Raw genomic sequence first — 18,500 nt, forward strand, 5'->3', positions numbered from 1 at the left:
AGAAAAAATATATAAATCTACTTATATTAAAAAAAAAACATTTAAAATTTTTTGACATATCAATGCTCCCAAGCGTTGATGCATCTACCTGTATACTTCTGCCATGGATTTTGCTTTCAGTTTATTTGTTATCAGACATGTTTTTTTTTTCGTTTCGCCGGGGACGTTTTTTATGTTGGTGTGTCGATTACGTTTTCGATCTAAGGAACAACAATGCTATCGGCCACTCTGTTTTGATTCCACACATTTATTCAGATATCTTTCTGTGTCGTCTTTAGTTTCAGAGTTGCCATGTCGCAGTGTCTTCATTTTATTTCTGTTTCGGCAGCATCTGTTGTTAAACGTCCCGACTCTGGACTCATGCCTGATTCCCAGCATTGGATGGAATGAATGAAGCGTCGTTGTCCAAGAAGTGGCAGCAGATCGACTGGATTACAATGATGCAGTTCTGGGTAAATCAACATCTGTACATTTGCTCATATAGAACAATTCGTTAATTAACTCAACTTTTTACGTTTTCTAAACTTGTTGCAGTTATTGATTTGGAATCTCCAAGAGGACTGTATTTAATATATGTTTAGAATTTGTTTGGTGACTTGTTGCTTTAAAATATATACAGAATAAGTTCTATCAGTACTCTTAAAGTATTATAGCCACACAAATTCAAGGAAATCCCAACAATGTTTCGACAAAACGCTACTGGAAAATAATAGACTCTACCCAGACTCTTCATTGGATTGATTGACAGGGAGAAAAGCTGTTTAAAATGAATCAGCACAATCAATATCCGCCTTGCTGGCCATCATCGTCATCCGGCGGTGGAAGACCTTACTTTTCTAATAATAGAAATTCCCAAAACTCTGGTATGGCTTTTAATTATGCACAAAGGGGTGTTCGTTTTGGGGGATCAAATAATTCGATGGCGTTTGACAACAGTTTTTCCCAACACCCACAACATTATCAAGGCAACACCTTTATGTCAAACCGGTTCCCGTCCTCAAACCAAAATATGCGCTTCCGTGCACAAAACAACACCAGCAACAATCGGAATTTCTCGCCTAGATTTAAATCATCCCAAGCTCCTCTGTGGAATCATAGAAAGTTGCCGCGGAATCCACCGGTTGGCACAGATCCGAAACTAAAGACCTCACCATATCCACCAAAAACCAACAGCTATCGGAATTTCTCCCCCAATGTTAGGTCTGTTAGATCTCCACCAAGAAACCTATCAATATTGACATCAAATTCCACAGTGCCGAAAGGTCCAAGGACGCCGCCATATCCTCCACCAGATTCCCCATCTAATGAAGCTTCATCGTCTCATGCAGAAGGATCGCCCAAAAAGCTTTTGCATAATCAGACGAACACTATACCAAATTCTCACAATGTCAGGAAGAATGTTAAGCAAAAGAAAATCTCTGAAAAAAGCAAATCCAGTACCACAAAATCGAAAAAATCCTCGCCAGAGAAAAAATACAAGCCCAAGACACAACCATCCCCTTTAAATGCTGCAGTTCAGGAGTATTTATTGCAGGTTTTAACTGCTAAACCTCAAAGTGTTTCAACACAACTAGATGTTCCATCACAGTATGCCTTGCCTTCGGCAGCTTTACTGAGTCAGCCACCACCTCCCCTAAATACACCTCCGCCATTGCCACCCACACCTGAGGCTCCACCGCTACCACCATTACCAGCGGAAGAAGAAACGGAGAAAATAGATACTGTAGGATCCTTAATTGCCAATGGTGACCATTGTGATGGAACAAAACCCACATCTTTAGAGGGAGACAATCAACCAAAAACGAGTGTGGACAAATCCAAAATAAGTCAAGAACCTACCGCGGCAACAGAAAAACTGTGTCCAGACAAGCATAAAAAACCAAACACGAATATGGGTAAAACTAGTTTGGATAAATCTAAAATAGATAAAGACCCTGTCGCTGGGGCAAAAGAACTGCCTCAAGAGGTAGAAAACCAAGGAAAAATGAGTGTGGACAAAACCAAAGTAAACAATAGTCATTGCGATTCCACAAAAGCAGCAATTTTGCAGGAAGTCAATCAACCAAAATCAAGTCAGGAGGTGGCCAAAGGTAAAATTTAAATTTTAAAATAAATTAATTTTTTATTTAATTTATGTTTTTCTTTGCAGTTGCCGTTACTAAAATAAAACTAAAAAACAAAAGAAGAAAACTTGCCTTGTCCAAAAATGCCAAAAACGATTGGAATTTTGAAGATGCCCAATTGGCGCTCAAGACAGAAGAAGAATTGTCCAAAGATTACAGCAAAGAAACAGTATTGCATTTACGTTTTCCCGATCCTCCACTTAATCGTGAAATAGTTCAAAACTATAGCGACGCCATAGATTCGGTACATTTTCATCAAAATTCAGCGCCGCGCTATTGTTTTGTTTACCTCAAGGAAGGTGTTGATGTCCAGGAAGTTATGAATACAATTTCCAAAATTCCATTTGGTAATGGCTTTGTTTCTGCTGAGATACGCAAGATAATAAAACCGAATGACCACGAAAACAAAAAAATTATAGACAACATTGATCCATACACATTGTATGTGGGTAATTTGTCGCCAACAGTGATGTGCAAAGTTTTAAAGGAAAAATTTCCCGGTTCAGCACGTATAGACATTGGATACGCTCAACGTTTGAAAAGTACCCGTTATGCCTTTATACGTTATCATAATGTTGCCGATGCCATAGCTGCCTATCGAAACATGGTAAATACTGAGATTGAGGGTCGTTCCTTGATCATACGTTTTCGCCGTTTCGATTCAGTTTCAAAAGAAGATATTTTGGATAATACTTTGCATGAGGATGAAACCAATGCTGATGCTTTTAGTACGATAAGTGATGGTTCGTTACACTCCGTAATATCTGGAACTGTAATAGCTAATGTGAATAATGAGCCAATAGAAAAGGAATTAACTACAACAAGAGAAGGAGAAAGTATCTCACAATTATCGCAGCTAAACAATGATGATGTTGCATTACCCAAGAGTGTAGTTGATCAAAAGGAAACGGAACAAAGTGAGGCTATTGAAAGTGAAATGAGCATCACATCAACGATTATTAAAGTTGCTCAAGAAAAAGAAAATCAAAGCTCGGAAGATTTTCAATCAAATTCTACAGCACCAAGAAATGAATTTATTCCGGAAAGAGAGGAAGATATTCAATCAAATTCTACGTCACCAAGAAATGAATTTATTCCGGAAAGAGAGGAGGATATCTCTTTGTTAAATAACAATGAAATGAATAATTCTGTCAATTTTAGAGCCGATGAAGATCCATATTTAAATCCACAATTAAATAACAAAACGATAGACATTGTAAAAGAAAATACAACAGAATCATCGACAAGTTTAGATGCTCATTTAAATACATGTACAATTGCTTATCAAACAACAACTTCTTCCGAACCCAGTGAAGATCAGGCCTCAACAGAATATTTAAATACTAACCATGATGTTGACAAAGTATTCAATGCGGGTCAAATAAATAAATCTACATCACTAATTGAAAACACAAGAGACACTGATTTAAATGCACAATTAAATTGTTCAAAAACAGATTTTGCTGTGAAACAGCAAAATGAATCCACAACAGTTTCGGAGAATGAAACATTAGATCAACATCAAACATCCAATGCAAAGATTTTGGATTCTAATGATTCTTTGAATGTAGAAGAAAATGTTGATGATGTGACTGATAAGGAATTAAAAGAACCCGATTCGATTGAAGTATCCAAGCAAATTGAAAGCAGATGTGAAACTGATGCCAGCCCATGTTCTGATAGTTCTCAAACACTAGAAAGTCTTGGGGGAAATCAATTAGATTCCACACAGATTACAGAGAATGATTTAAATATCTGTTCCCCTACTTCCCGAACATTAACATCCGAAAATACAGATTCTGTTGTTCAACCAACATTGAAAAATGATAATATAGTTGATGATCAAGTCGCTGATATGGAATTAAGCAAACAAACTGCGGCTAGTGTAGTTCAGCCCATTAAAAATCACACTGTTGATTACGCACCGTTCACAGAGAATCAAAACGAAACAAACAATTCGGGAAGTAATTTAAATATTGAATGTGAAGGCGAAAAAGAATGCTCTTCGATTGAAAACAATATCTCGTTGGACATTGATATGGAAAGGGATGAAAATCGCAAAGAGTCCGGTACTGAGCCAGGTAGTGGTTGTTCCACAAACTTTGGCAGTGATATAGGTAAGATATATTTATAATTATATACTGTATCTGTCTCTAAATCAACAAAATAGCAATATTTTCAAGACAATGGTCCCAGACAGCATTTTATAAACTCTTACTGAGAAATTTAATTATGAGTGGAGAGCGTTGAATTTCCATATTTATTTTTGTCAACCATGTAATATTCGGCCACTCCCATGGCAAGGTCTTGTTAACTTCGACGCACCCCTTTTGAAGCGCCTAGGTATCAATATTGCCCCTGCGTTTGACTGTAACTGTATTAGGACGCTGTGTCTTTATTCTTAATTATAAGAGAATTGATTGATTAGTTTTGGAGCATCAACTCTTCGCCACATTTATTTAATCCATTTTTATGGTTCTTACCATTAAATGTCGCAAAAGTTTTCATATGCCAACAATCACACAAGCCAAATTGGCTGCAAGCACCTCTTCGCTTCTAAAAATAGCTTTCATATTTACGATTACATATTAACATATTCGTTTATTACAGATAATGAAGCAAGGAGCGGCGAATGCATAACAAATAATAAAAATTGTGCGAATAAAGAAACGGAACAGCTGCAAAATCTCCATCAGGGTAAGGCCAATTGTAAAACAAAAAATAGATTTTGTTAAATTATGTTATTTTCCTCTTACAGATAATATAAATCAAACTATGGTCCCCAATATTGAAATGGAAAATATTAAATCGGAACACAATGCCGAGGATGATATGGTGGCAAACAATGTGGAAACACTTGAAGCAAATTGCAATCTTCGTATAAAAGAGGAACCATCTAGATTTGATGAAGATTATGAATTCTATTCGGTGTGTGGAAGTAGTCACAATGAGAAATCATCAACTCATATTAACTCTGCAAATGAGGACATAAATTCAATAGCCTCAGAGAATAGTAATTCCAGCTGTGATTTGAATTATTTCCTACGCTTATGTGAAAGTAGTCATGATAGTGGCGATGAAGGTAGTGATCGACATCCGCCACCTACAAAGAAATTGAGAATTGTAGAAAATAAACAATTAGCAAAATCAATGTCTAAGGAAAAAGAAACTCCCAACGAAGTTAAGTTGGAGAAAAATGCAGATGAAGATCTAACGTTAGTTGGAACTTTAAGGACACAAAGTGACTCAACAAAATCTAGGGGAAATTTTATTTCAAATATTCAACAAGACACTGAAACCCAGATCAAACAAGAATGCTTAGAAGATGCAATTGACAATGATATCCTGACAATAGATTCTGATGATGCATTTTTATCTGCCATAAATATTAAGTCGGAGGATGAAGAGTCAGTAATTAATAATTCCCAATCGATGAAACCAAAAAGCAATAGCAATCACTCTGAAAATAACGAGGATGATGACGATGATATTGTGCCACCAAATGCATTTTCAGTTCCTAGTACACCTTTGCAGAGTAATGTTTTACTGAATCCCTTACAAATTAAAGAAGAATGGGATGTTGATGCCGGAGCTAGGCAGAAAGATTCCAAAATGCTCACAAGGTCTAACAAAGTGGATAAAAAAGAGCTGAAATCAAACATCTTAAAGGATAAGGCAAATAGTAATAAATCAACAACATTCAGCAGAGGGACTCAATCTAAAAAAGAAAGCAAAACACCACAAAGGAATACGCGAGTGGAAAGACCTGTGGAAGATGATGATCTAGTACCTGCCGACAATGCCTTAAATTCCCGTTCCAAATCATTGGGTTTTTGCGATTTGACATGGGATGATGATGACGACAAAACAACGGTAGTTGTTATAAAAACTGAACGTGAAACAGAAGATCTCTTTCTTTTACCTACGACAGCTATTAAGAAGAAAAGTAATGAAAGTAGGGAAAAGCCCACAGAAACCATATCAAGAAAGGAGACAAATATTAAAAAGCCAACACATCGGAGCAAAGGGATTCATAAAAATAGCTGTACAACGCAAAGGAATATTGACCAAGGAAGGAAATCTACAAAAGCTACTATTTCCAATGATATTATAGATTGTACAGATGATGGAAGCGATGACGATGATGGTAAGTGGATTTGTTGGACCGAATTCAGTATAGAAGCAAGTACACTTAATTTGGTGAAAATTGATTCAAATATAGCTATAGCTCCCATATATATGTTTCATCCGATTTGGTGTTTAAGACCCTCACATTCATAATATGCATTCGACAACAATGATATTTGGTACCAGATATCATATACAGACCAGAAATACCTCTGCCAAATTGTATCAAGATCGGTTCAGATTTAGATATAGCTTCAACCGATGTCGGGTTAATTGTGCATCAAATGGCCAATATCAGTCCAAATGACCTGAATTTTAATACATCAGACCGAATTAAGTCTAGAAGTAAGCTTCCATATATATCTTTAATCCGTTTTCAGGTTTATGGTCACATAAATGCTAATATCAACCCAAATAGAGTGAATTTCAGGACCTTCGTTTCCATTTTGTGGAACTCGGCTCGGATATATATTTTTTAATATAATCCTTTTCGAAGTAATATCATGCGCTCTACAGCAATGTTATTTGGTACAAACGATTAAAATGTCACCGTCAAATTTAGTGGAAATCGATTCAGAATTGGATATGCCTCCCATATATTAATTAGTTCCCTCTGAAATCAAACTATAACTGCTCCAAAGCCAAATGCTGATAGGTGTTATTGTCTACTTCAAATAAATTCTTTTGTTACGGGAGCTCTACTAAATATACATAGTGGTGTAGGGTATCATATAGTCGGCCCCGCCCGCCTTTTGGCGTTTCCTTACTGGTTTTAGTGTGTTGGTAACCATATGTGTAATGAGTATTTTTGTTGGGAATCTTCCACAAGGCAACTTTTCTATATAGTGGGCGAGAATCAAACGGACATTATGGTTACAATGTGTGTAGAAGTTGTTTTTTTTATCTCAAAAATTCCGTGGTAGAATTGTGATACTATGTTAAAATTCTAGGTTTATTCCTATCAACATTCTTATTTTCAAACATTCCCTTTCGATCTCATTTCAGATGTCATCATTGTTTCTTGTGACAATGGAAAAGCGGCAAAAACAACATCCTTTCCTAAACCCATGCCATGTTCTCAAACCTTAGTTGGTGAAGTCAAACGTGAAACGTCAACACCAGACTTAAGGACAACAAAAAAGAATTCATTTTTCGGCGAATCTAAAAAGTCGAACAGCCATGGTGATAATCTTGATCGTCTGTTTAAGTTACTCGACTCAGATTCTGATGAAGAGTTATGATATGATCAGGAACATTTTCATTTTTTTTACCAAAGTTTAGACTCAGATTTAAAGTGTTTTTTATTCATTATAATTGATTCGAATATCATGTAAGCACGTTTTAAGCCATATTTTTTATTATTGTACAAAGAAACTAGAAGTTTTAGGACTGAAAATAAAAACATATTAATATCTATTTCAAATATGTGCCGTCTGTGTGTATCTCATTCTTTTTATAAGGTTTGATTTTGATTTTCGTTATCTTATTAAATTCTTTGTCTATGTATATATTATTTAATATATTTGTCTAGCTTTGATATATCTAGCTTTAGCATGGTATTTAAGTTTTAAACTGTCTCGGTTTTAAATAGGCGTTAAGAATTCTATACTACTGTTCGAATAGATTATGACAAATTCTGATATAAAAAATAATATAAAAAAACTGCAACAAAGTTAGGGGTATTTCCACTAAACGTGCATAGTAGTGTAGAGTATGATAAAGTCGGCCCGCACGACTTTTGACCTTTTGTTTTGGTTTTTTAAGATATAATAAAAAGCCTAATTTATGTAATTGTAAATACAAATAAAAAATCTTTCACAAATACCTATATTTCCCAAAACTTGTGTTTTATTTCTAACAGATCTAAACGGTTTTTAAGGAATGCCATAAAGAAAATTAGAGAAACAATGTCCATCCCATCAAAATTGTATTTAAATATTTTTTGTACATTTTCTTTTCAATAACATTTTCAAATCAAAGACCATTTATGTATTTTTTTTCAAATATTTTTTCTTTATTTTTTTTTTGTTCCATTTTTCGTTTTGCAATACATTTTGTATGATATTTTTAATATTTTGTTGTTGTTTTTTATTATTATACACAATTATAATTTAAAATTATTTAGATTATTCGTTACAAAAAAAGAGCGGATTATAAAATAAAAAAAAAATAATAATAAAAAATACATGAATACAATAATAATATTCGGAGTTAAATATTAATTCCGACAATAAAAATTGCGACGAAAATGAGAACTGTGTTTGGCAATTATACATAAACAAAATTAAAAAATTTAAAAATAAAAAAAAAAACACAATGCCAATGACATTTTCTTGACGTTCACGTGGTTTTCGCTACTTCAACGGGGAATTAAATTAACAAAAATGTTTTAAATATTATAATTACAAGCTATTTTACAAAGATCATATTTTGTGCAAGGTTTTTGTTTTTCTAGTTATATTTAAAAAAAAATACATATTAAAACAAAAAACAATCTTTTGAAAAAAATTCTTTGCAATTTTTTTTTAGAGAAAAGGAAATAATAAACTTAAAAACTATTAAATGATTATGTTTTAAAGCTTAACTACGATTTTTTTTCTTTAAAAAAGTCTAAAGCTATACAACAGTTTATTTTTCGCTTTTTTCATTATATTATAAAAATTATTTTGAATTGAATTGTTTCATATAAGATTCGGAAAATTTAGATATGTTTTTTCTTCGATGGTGATGTGATTTTTTAAGAAAGTGGGAATGTTAATTTTTTTTGCAAAAACTGATGTAGTAATAATAAATTGTTTAATTATAATTATCGTAAAAAAGTGTTATATATTTACATTATAGTGCCTATTAAAATTTAACATGTTTTTATAATTATATATAAAGAAGTCACTTTATGTTCTTATTCGTATATGACTAACTGACTTCGTATTGTTTTAAATATGCGCTATGACGTTTGTCCAATTCTGTTTTTTCTCTCATTCTGGTGGTAGATTTTATGGGTTAAGGCACCAATTTTAAGATTTTTACAAGAAAGTGCAAAAGGAAACTTTTTTTATTTAGAATCAATTAAAAAAAAAAAACTTTGGAAAAAAATATTTTTTGCCTAACCAAATTTTTTGCCTCTAATCTGCCCACATGTAATTTATTTAATATTTTATATTGTTTTTTAAAAAATATTAAAAATATTTCTTAAAAAATGTTTGAAAAAAATTAAATTTTTTGTAAATTCCTTGTTTTTATAACAAAAAATTACACAAATGAGCAGAATTTTAAATAGCATTTTTATAAATTATAATTTTCCAATTTTAAAATTCCACAAAAACTAACAAGTAATTAATTGTTTAAAAAAATCACACGGAATTTTTTGTGAGCAAAAGATTTATTTAAAAATTAATTTTTCCCCAAAAAAAAAAGTTTTAAAAAAAATTAAATAAAAATATTTTTTAATAAATAATATTTATAAAAAAATATATTTAAAAAATATATTTTTTTTTATCCAAAAAAAAATATTTTTTCTACAGAATATTTAACAAAAAAATAAAAAAAATATTTCAAAAAAAAAAATGTTTTGTTAATTTTTAAAACTTACACAAGTGAGCCGATTTTTAATACCATTTTTTTCTAAAATTAAATTTTCCCAAATTCTACCAAAAAAAGTATTTTTTATTAAAAAAATATTTAATAAAAAATATTTTTAATAAATAATATTTAAAAAAATATATATATTTTTTTATTATTCATAAAAACATATTTTTTTTCTACAAAATATTCAATGAAAAAATATTTTTAAATAAAAAATTATTTGTAATTGCACGTGTGAGCAGAAATAGAGGAAACTTTAACTACCTTTTTTTCAAAAATTATAATTTTCCAAATTTCAAAATTCCACAAAAAATGAAAATAATTAATTTTTTAAAAATTTAAAAAAAGTTACATGGAATTTTTTTGAGAAGTATTTAAGACAATTAAAATAAAAAAATGAAAATCTAAAAAATATTACAAACTTTTCTAAAAATATATTTAAATATCTTCCATTTTTCAGCAGGTTTTCCAGAATCTATTTCATATTATTCAAATTAAAAAAATTAAAATAGAATATTTTTTTTTTAATAAAATTCTGAATTTTATTTCCACTTGTTTGCCATATTTCTGATTTTGTTTGTTGTTGTTTTTAAATATTTACAGTTTACATAATATTTGCTTTTTTCGTCAATGGTTTTTGGGTTTCCTTTCGCTTGCACTGATGAATGTATTATTATCTATGTATGTATTTATGTTTTTCTTTCTTTCTTGCTTGCTTCTTATTTTATGTTTCCTAGATTTGCTTACATAACAACGCAACAATGCATGATGGATACTCGACCACCACCATCATCTTCATCCACAAAAACAGCAACAACAATAATGAGGATGATAATAAAAATACCCGAAAAAATTTGCTTTTAGCTAACAATGAATTTCGTTATCAAGAACATGGCAAGCGTTGCCAAAATCGGTGCACCAATGTTTATCGATTCCGCTGAATTGGACATGACAGAACGATCGGCTTCGGAGGCTTCATCGTGGGCTTGATGATCATCAACACCTGCAGGGGGGCGGAAGAGGAAGAAACGAAAAGAAAACAGAAATTTGTAAATAAATATTTTTTTTCAAATGGCAAAACATTCAAAATCGAATTTATGATTGAATTGAAACTGTGTGAAATTTTGTAAATAATAAAAAGTTGCATTTTCAAGTGAAAGAAGAAGAAGTATAATAACAATACAAAATACTTGTGAATGTAAACAAATTGTAGATATAAAAAAATTAAATATACAAATAAATATTATGATCCATTTGCTGGTTTATCACACAATAGTCCATAAAAATCATAAAACCAGGGGGTCTAAAAATCGAATCATGTAATTAAAAACGAAAGACCAATTGAAATAACAATTAAAAAAGCCATTAAGTTTTTTTGTGTTTTTTTTAACAATGCAAATAAAACGAAATTACAAATAAAATCGAAATAAATATTTCAATTACAATTTTGTAACAAATTTCTGGTGGAATTGAAGTGATTTTTATGTCCGAAATGAAATATTTAGTGTTGCATTTATTTGTTTTGAAATTTGTCCCAATTCGAAATTCGTTTTTTTTACCCACCAAAAAACAGAAGATGGGGTGGGGATATAAACATATTCAAGTTAATGCCTAAAATTAGTGGCATTAAAGTTAGGCTAAATTGGTCTACATTCAGAGGTGGTCTTTTGTTTTTCGATCCCTGAAAAATTTGGCATATTGTGTTCTAAGTAGGTGAAAACTTTCTCTGCTGATTTTAAAATTTGGTGTAAATGTCAATTCAAACTTGCGCCCTCTACTTAGTTGACTTGGAGAAGAACATTTTTAAAACAATAAGCGGGTCTTTCATTTTTAACTCTACTTTCATAATGGGTTGGATTTTGAATTGTGATGTATATGACATACTTTTTCGACGCATAAGACACACGTTGAGGAAGTCGTAAACCTGGATAAATATTAAGGGTTTTAGGCCGAAACAGGTTGATTGAATATCTCGATTCCTAATCTATGAAATAAAAACTTTAATAAGGGCGAAGATTTCAAATGAATTTTTTATAGAGAAATTATTTTTCATTTCATATTTTCATAGAACAGAAATACAGTCTCAGGTTTTAAGCTCTCTGATTTACAATTTACACAAGGAAACTATCATCACAAGGAAACCATCATCGGCCAGGTTTCAATAATACTATCTAAATGTGAGTTATTACATTATTTTATAAGTTTATGACGTTTTCTACATTTTACACAGGTATATGCCGTTTTCGACGTTTACAACTTTTCGACAGTCGCAAGCCTAAAAAACTGCCAAAGAGACCATCTATGTTAATATTTTTAATAAAAATTCCATCTAGGGCAGCAGGGCCAAGAATATGCAGCTACGCCTGACTTCAATGAAAATAATTCTCACTCACAATCACACCCATTAAAAAAATATAATCAGGGAGTAAGGAAATTGGTAGAACTATGCCCGGACCTGATCGGCGTGCTTGATTTTACTCGTGAGTAAAAAATACTCATAAGCGAATGTACTCAAAATTTCATGAGTTTATAAAAATTTACTCGATTGGAATGAACAAAGCATATTCGTTTGACATGACATCAAAAATAGAATATACTCGATTCTCTTTTCTTACTCGTTGTGAGTTTGATCGATTTTCACTGTTACTCGAATTCGAACGATCATTTTCAACACACTCACAATCGGACGCATTGAAAAAATGTAATCATAATGAAAAGAAATTGGGAGAACCGGGCGATTCTCTGCTCGGCCATGATCGACGTGCACGATTTTACTCGCGAGTGATAAAAATATACTCACGATCGAAAGTACTCAAATTGTATGGGTTTATAAAAGTTTACTCTCCATTCGAATTTTAATTTTATTTTAAAACGAGCAAAGCATATTCGTTCATATTTGAGTGATACAAAAAATAGAGTACACTCGATTTCAAATTGCATGAGTTTTATAAAAATTTACACTCCACTGTAATTTTACTCCCACTCGAAATCGAGCCAAGCATATTCATTCTTATTTAAGTGGCGCCAGAATAGACTTTGCTCGATTTCTATTTTTTACTCGTAGTAGAGTTCCGCTTGAATTTGAACAATTTTCACTCTTTATCTTTGAAATGTGGCATTCTGAAAAGATTTTGATATCTAAAGAGGACCTTGCCGATGCATTGTTTTCCTGCCCGGATGTTATGGGGCCACGTGTTTGGAGTTACTACTTTTTGGATTACATGAAACCCTCAGATTCCATATCTTCCGGGCTTTGAAATTTTTAAGCCAAATAATTTAGAACAAATTCGTGAGGATTTCTCTTCTTCTCTTCTCTTTTTCTCGATGGACTACTCCCACTCCCGCTTTTAAAAGAGAATGAAATTAACTATAATTTCAAAGTTCTACTCACTACCAAAAGGCATGTGAATCTTAGAAATGTTTGCTCTATGGGAGGCAGACCTGAGTGTGATATAAATATTACGACGAGTCCGGTTTGGACAATATCAAGTACTTACGTAAATGTTGCTATGTTCCAGTACCTACAAGAATCTAATAGTTTTGAAATTTTCTTCGATATCGTAAGGGAAAAATCGGTTATTGTTTAAAAAAAATTACATTCTTGCAGTTCTGGAACAGACCATTTATCTGAAAGATATGAGTATAATTTTTGGGAATTGTTGAAATTCTGAGCGATTTTTGGGACCTCTATATTCCCATTGAACTATAATTAATATTTTTTTTTCATTCATTTCTATTTTAGTATCTTTTTTTCAAATTTTTGGCTATGATTTGAAAGAAATTATCCAAACACCACATAGCGTATGATTAACAAAAATAACCCAAGATGCGTATGATTAATATTCATAGTTCAACATATAACGCATACGCCACGCTCAATGTTATTCATAAGTTTGTTGTCTTTTGTACAGAGTTAACAAAATTTTAAAATTAATTTTCAATCTTCTCTTCAAATTAGTTAGATTATGATTGCTTTTGATTATATACAAAAAATATATTAAAATAAAATTTAATGAGTAGAAATTTACAATTGTGTGATAAACCACCTGTTATTAATAAATATGGAAAATAAAAAAAAAATAAAAATAATTTTTTATAATAATAAAAATTAATAACTTTTTTTTAAATAATATACAAAAATAAATAAATATAATTTTTTTACACTAAACCGAACTTCAATGAATCAAGAAAATCTCAAAAAATTATGAAAAAGAAAAACAAAATAAAACGTACTCTTTTCGAAATGTGTTTTGCTGTTTTGGTTGGTAGTTGGTTTGCTAGGCAGTTGTGGTTCGAAGATATGGCAAAGACTTGGACAAGAAACTATTGCATTTAGCTCGGTGACCCCTTGGGGCAATAGTTTCCTTTACAACAGAGTGGTAATGATGCCTTACAGCATAAGCAGCATAGTAAGCGATATATTGTGAGAGAGAGAGAAAGGGCAGGCGGGCAAACGCACACACACGCGCTCAGGACGCAATGGACAAATGACAAATACGGGCTTTGATGATGATTTGATGAAGTTGTGTGTTTTCATTATTTTACATTATTATTACAGATGTCTCGTCTTGATTATCGTTTTTTGTTTTTTTTTTTTGTTTGTTATAAATACATGAACAGCAAGTTTTGAGTTGTCGTTTGTTAAATTATTTACACAAACTGGTCGGGGACTAATTGCAGGAATATCACGCTATTTCCATTTCTTTTTTTCTCTTGTTGGCCTTATATTAGACTACGAAACACTGGGTGAAAAATATTCGTTCGTATTGCTTGGCGGCGGCGGACTGTTCTACATTTAGAACCAAGAACGAGCTATATTCCACATCCAACCGGGTAAATATCTTCGTTCCTTATTTACATCTTTAGTGACATCTTTAGTTGTTGTTTTATATAGTTTCATGTCGGTTAATTTGTTTAATTGTTTTTATTCGTGCGTGTGTATGTGTGTTTGGGTGTAAATGTTTATATTTGGCAAAAAAATCGTTTGTTTGTTTTGTTTTCGTTTCAGATGTGGTTGAAAAAATAACAAAAGAAAAAAAAAATTTTTACAAAATTTAATTTTAAATCAAAATATAATTGAAATTGTATTCAACTACGTGCAGTTTCTATGCAAACTATGATCGGCCACAATATAACAGTTGTATATGCAGAGAAGCAGATTAATAATTTTTTTCAATGCATCACCTTCAATCTCTACACAAAATTTTGGAAATGTAATAAAATATTTAAAGTTTGAAGTGAAAACAGTGCAAATTGAAGTTATAAGACTTGTAAAACGTATTATTTTTAACGAAAATTGAAAAAAAAAATGGTAAAAACATGATATGAGAGTTGTATAAGAGTTGTGTAAGAATAATATAAGAGTAGTATACGACTCATAATAACGGTTTAGATTCGTTTATAGTGTGCGCATGCAAATAAATGTTGCAGTGATGATATTTTCTCTACTTACGGAGAGAATAAGAGAAAGAATATGCTTGTACAGAAGTTTTGCATTGGAAACTCAGGGTTCTATGCTAGCTTCTGTAGGTGGAAATATGTGTACGCAAAAATGCCAAAATGCAAATTACTGGGCATACCTACTTCATTTTTCTATGCATATAAGATCAGTATAAGAGTTGCTTAAATGAAGAAAATACTTATTGCATGCATGGGAAAATTGTTTGAATATTTTAATTAGCACCATAAAAGATAGTCGGAGCTTGGAAAGCGAAATGCCACACTAGACTTTGAAGTTAAATTTCAACTTATTTTATACTATTTAACTAGAGAAAATAGACTCTTTAATTTTTCTAAGAGTTCCAGAGAATTAATAAAAGTGTATAAAATGAATAAAAGGTCACTTCCTGTCACTTTGGATGTGTGTTTTGATGAATTTACAACAGTATAACAGTTTTAATCCTGTGGTATAACACTTTTATTGTGGTGCTTTGCAATAAAATTGCTAAGTTCCAAAGAACGATATGGAATTATAAAAATTTTAACGTTTTTCGGATTTTTTAAAAATTATAACCGTTATAAAAAGGTTGTATAACACTTTTATTCGAGTCCTTTGGTAACAAAATGGTCTTATTTCAAGTAAAATTAAATGAAAGGGGATTATTACTAGATATTTTTATGGGGTTTGGAAAGTATAACAGTTATAAAAGTTTTGTATAACACTTTTTTCGGAGCGGTTTGCCATAAAAAACGAATTAGGAATAATAAAAAGAAATTTGATTGCATTGGGACTTTTATAAAACGCTGAATTTGTAACTTTTGGAAAATATAACAGTTATGAGAGCCTTGTATAACACTTTCATTAAAATGACTTGGCATAAATTTGGAATAATAAAAGAAATTTTAACTGAACTGGGACTTTTATAGATACAGGATTTAAAAAAGTGTAGTATAACAGTTATATAACACGTTTATAAGGGTGATTTGGCAATAAATGGATCAACAAAATCAAATGTTGATCGTATTGTAATGTACGTTTAAGCATCTGAAAAGTATCACCGTTACCTAAGTGTTGTATAACAGTTGTGTAACACTTTTATATCTTTTGGATAAATAGTTCGATCTGTATTAAGGAAAAAAAATTGACCATATTGTTGAGTTTCCAAACACATGCGTTGTATAACACTTCATTTGATTAAAACTACAGATCTCAAAGTTTTTTATAACACTTATGAGTGACATTTTAAACTCTATTGCAGAAAATTTGGTTATATTGATTTAGTTCAGGTTTCATTGTTTCGCTTTGTAGACAAGAGACATATAAGTGTTATATAAAAGAAAAAAAAGCTTTTTGATTATCTATACATAAGGCAAGTCGAAACTCTTATAAAACTCTCTTATGTTATTTTGAGTAGCAAAAATCATGACTACAATGAGTAAAACGTTGTTTTGTCATATAAGAGTATAAGAGTCATTGTCGAAAGATTCTTTTAAACTAAAACATTTGAGGCAAGTTATAATAGTATTCTTTAAACCTATTTCAATTTCCAATATTTTATGTAGAATAATTTCTTTTTCTCTGTATAAGAGTGATACACATAAGCACGACTGCTCTAAAATACACACATTAAAACTAACTACTACATCTAATATAAACTTAAAAAAACAAAAACAAACATTGATTGATTTGCAAAGCGTATAGGTTTTTTTTTCAATTTCTTCTACACAACTACACACATATAACAACAATTAACAATGATGTCAAAAATTTGTTGGCTATGTCAAATGTAGAATTGTTTTAATGTACACATGTAGGTATGTATGTATTTTTATTGTATTGTGTTGTCGATTTGTGTATCGTTTCCTTATAGTATTTTATATTTATAAAAAAATAATTTATTTTTTGTTTTCCTTAAATATTTTATTATTTGAGTGTGTTTGTGTGTTCTGTATGAGTGTATTAACATGTTTATCCACGTTTACGCACGCCTGTAAATATGCAGTTTAATAGAGAAAATAAAGGGATAAAAAAAATCATAATTTTAATTTGTTTTTCTTTTTGTTTTGTTACTAAACGTGTTCACAACAAAAAACATGCAATAAATAATCTGCTAAATCCATGAAAGATTCAAATGTATGCTCATGTCATAACCGAATAAATAAACAGGGAACGTGATGTCTTGACCGTGGAAAATAATGATGGTTTGTTTGCCATAAGAAAGCTACCAACATTTGATAAGCTTTTTAAAGATTTGATGGTGTATAACAGTGATATAATACTTCTATTCTTATATTTTTTGTTTTTTATTTTTGGAATTTTGGAGAGTATAACAGTTATATTTTAATAGTATAACAGTTATATTTTAGCAGTACAATACTTATATTGTTCTCTTGAGCGATTGTTTTATGGTATAACAGTTATGTCGAAATCGTATAACAGTCATGTCTCAATCGAAAAACAGCTGCATAACTCTTTTGTGATGAAATTTGTCTGCTAATGAACCTATGATCAACTGCACGAATCTTGCTAGCATTTTTAAAGAGTATAACGGTTCGTATAACAGTTGAATAACATTTTTTAGATATGATTTGCAAAAATTTTAAGAGTTATTAAGTATGCTAAAGATTTTTTATGCGTATAGCAGTTATAGAAAAACTAAACATGAATCAGAAACAGTTTAAGGAATTTTTGAAGAGTATAGCAGTTGTAATAACACTTTTATTTTGGAAAAATTATGCAAAATTTTGAGTCTCATTTAATTTTCTATGCTATGAGGGAATGTAAAAAGTGAATTAGAAAAGTTTTAAAAAAATGTTTAAAGAGTATAACAGTTACTCAGGTACCGTATAATAATTCTATAGCAATTTTTTAAGAACGATATACAAAATTATTGGGCCCTACAGACATTTCTAAGGATTTTTAAAGAGTATAACAGTTAATAACATTATAAAAACGCTTTTTAAAGAGTATAACAGTTATACAGGGACCATATAATAGTTCTATAGCAATTTTTTAAAACGATATGCAAAATTCTAAGTTTTTTAAGGAGTATAACAGTTATAAAAGTTTTTTTAGGACTTTTGCTGTGCATAATAGTTATGGACGCGTGTATAACAGTTGTATAACACTGTATTAGAAGTGTATTGCACAATAATGACAACTTCATAAATTTTTAAAGGGTAACAGTTAATAACAGTATGATAATAATTTTTAAGAGTATAACAGTT

At 30.9% G+C, this 18,500-nt stretch overlaps 2 protein-coding genes across 6 annotated transcripts in view; one reads left to right on the plus strand and one right to left on the minus strand.

Moving 5' to 3' along the window:
- The first annotated feature begins 138 nt into the window (after positions 1-138).
- On the plus strand, positions 139-8,091 carry LOC101889630 (uncharacterized). The gene is made up of 6 exons (XM_005179294.4): positions 139-452; positions 535-2,090; positions 2,150-4,240; positions 4,734-4,820; positions 4,882-6,270; positions 7,257-8,091. The coding sequence occupies exons 2-6, from the start codon at positions 767-769 to the stop codon at positions 7,490-7,492; spliced, it is 5,127 nt and encodes a 1,708-aa protein (XP_005179351.1). The 5' UTR covers positions 139-452; positions 535-766; the 3' UTR covers positions 7,493-8,091.
- A 2,167-nt stretch (positions 8,092-10,258) lies between these two features.
- Positions 10,259-18,500, minus strand: part of LOC101888990 (matrix metalloproteinase-14) — a 118,613-nt gene continuing 110,371 nt past the window's right edge. For 2 of the 5 annotated variants that reach the window (XM_059125662.1, XM_005179289.4), the window contains exon 7: positions 10,260-10,836. In XM_059125662.1, coding sequence (XP_058981645.1) covers positions 10,694-10,836 — 143 coding nt within the window. In that variant the 3' untranslated portion in view covers positions 10,260-10,693. Of the gene's footprint in view, positions 10,837-14,066; positions 14,706-16,628; positions 17,262-18,500 lie in introns of those variants that run through there. The other 3 variants (XR_009342807.1, XM_005179291.4, XM_005179293.4) reach the window with 3 other exon arrangements.

The sequence above is a fragment of the Musca domestica genome, unplaced genomic scaffold (assembly GCF_030504385.1).
Source record: "Musca domestica strain aabys unplaced genomic scaffold, Musca_domestica.polishedcontigs.V.1.1 35, whole genome shotgun sequence".
NCBI lineage: Eukaryota > Metazoa > Arthropoda > Insecta > Diptera > Muscidae > Musca > Musca domestica.

Coding starts and splice junctions, on each gene's coding strand:
- LOC101889630 (XM_005179294.4), top strand. CDS start 767: ATGAATCAGCACAATCAATATCCGCCTTGCTGGCCATCATCGTCATCC. Junction 4,241..4,733: donor AAACTTTGGCAGTGATATAG/GTAAGATATATT, acceptor CGTTTATTACAG/ATAATGAAGCAAGGAGCGGC. Junction 4,821..4,881: donor GCTGCAAAATCTCCATCAGG/GTAAGGCCAATT, acceptor TTCCTCTTACAG/ATAATATAAATCAAACTATG.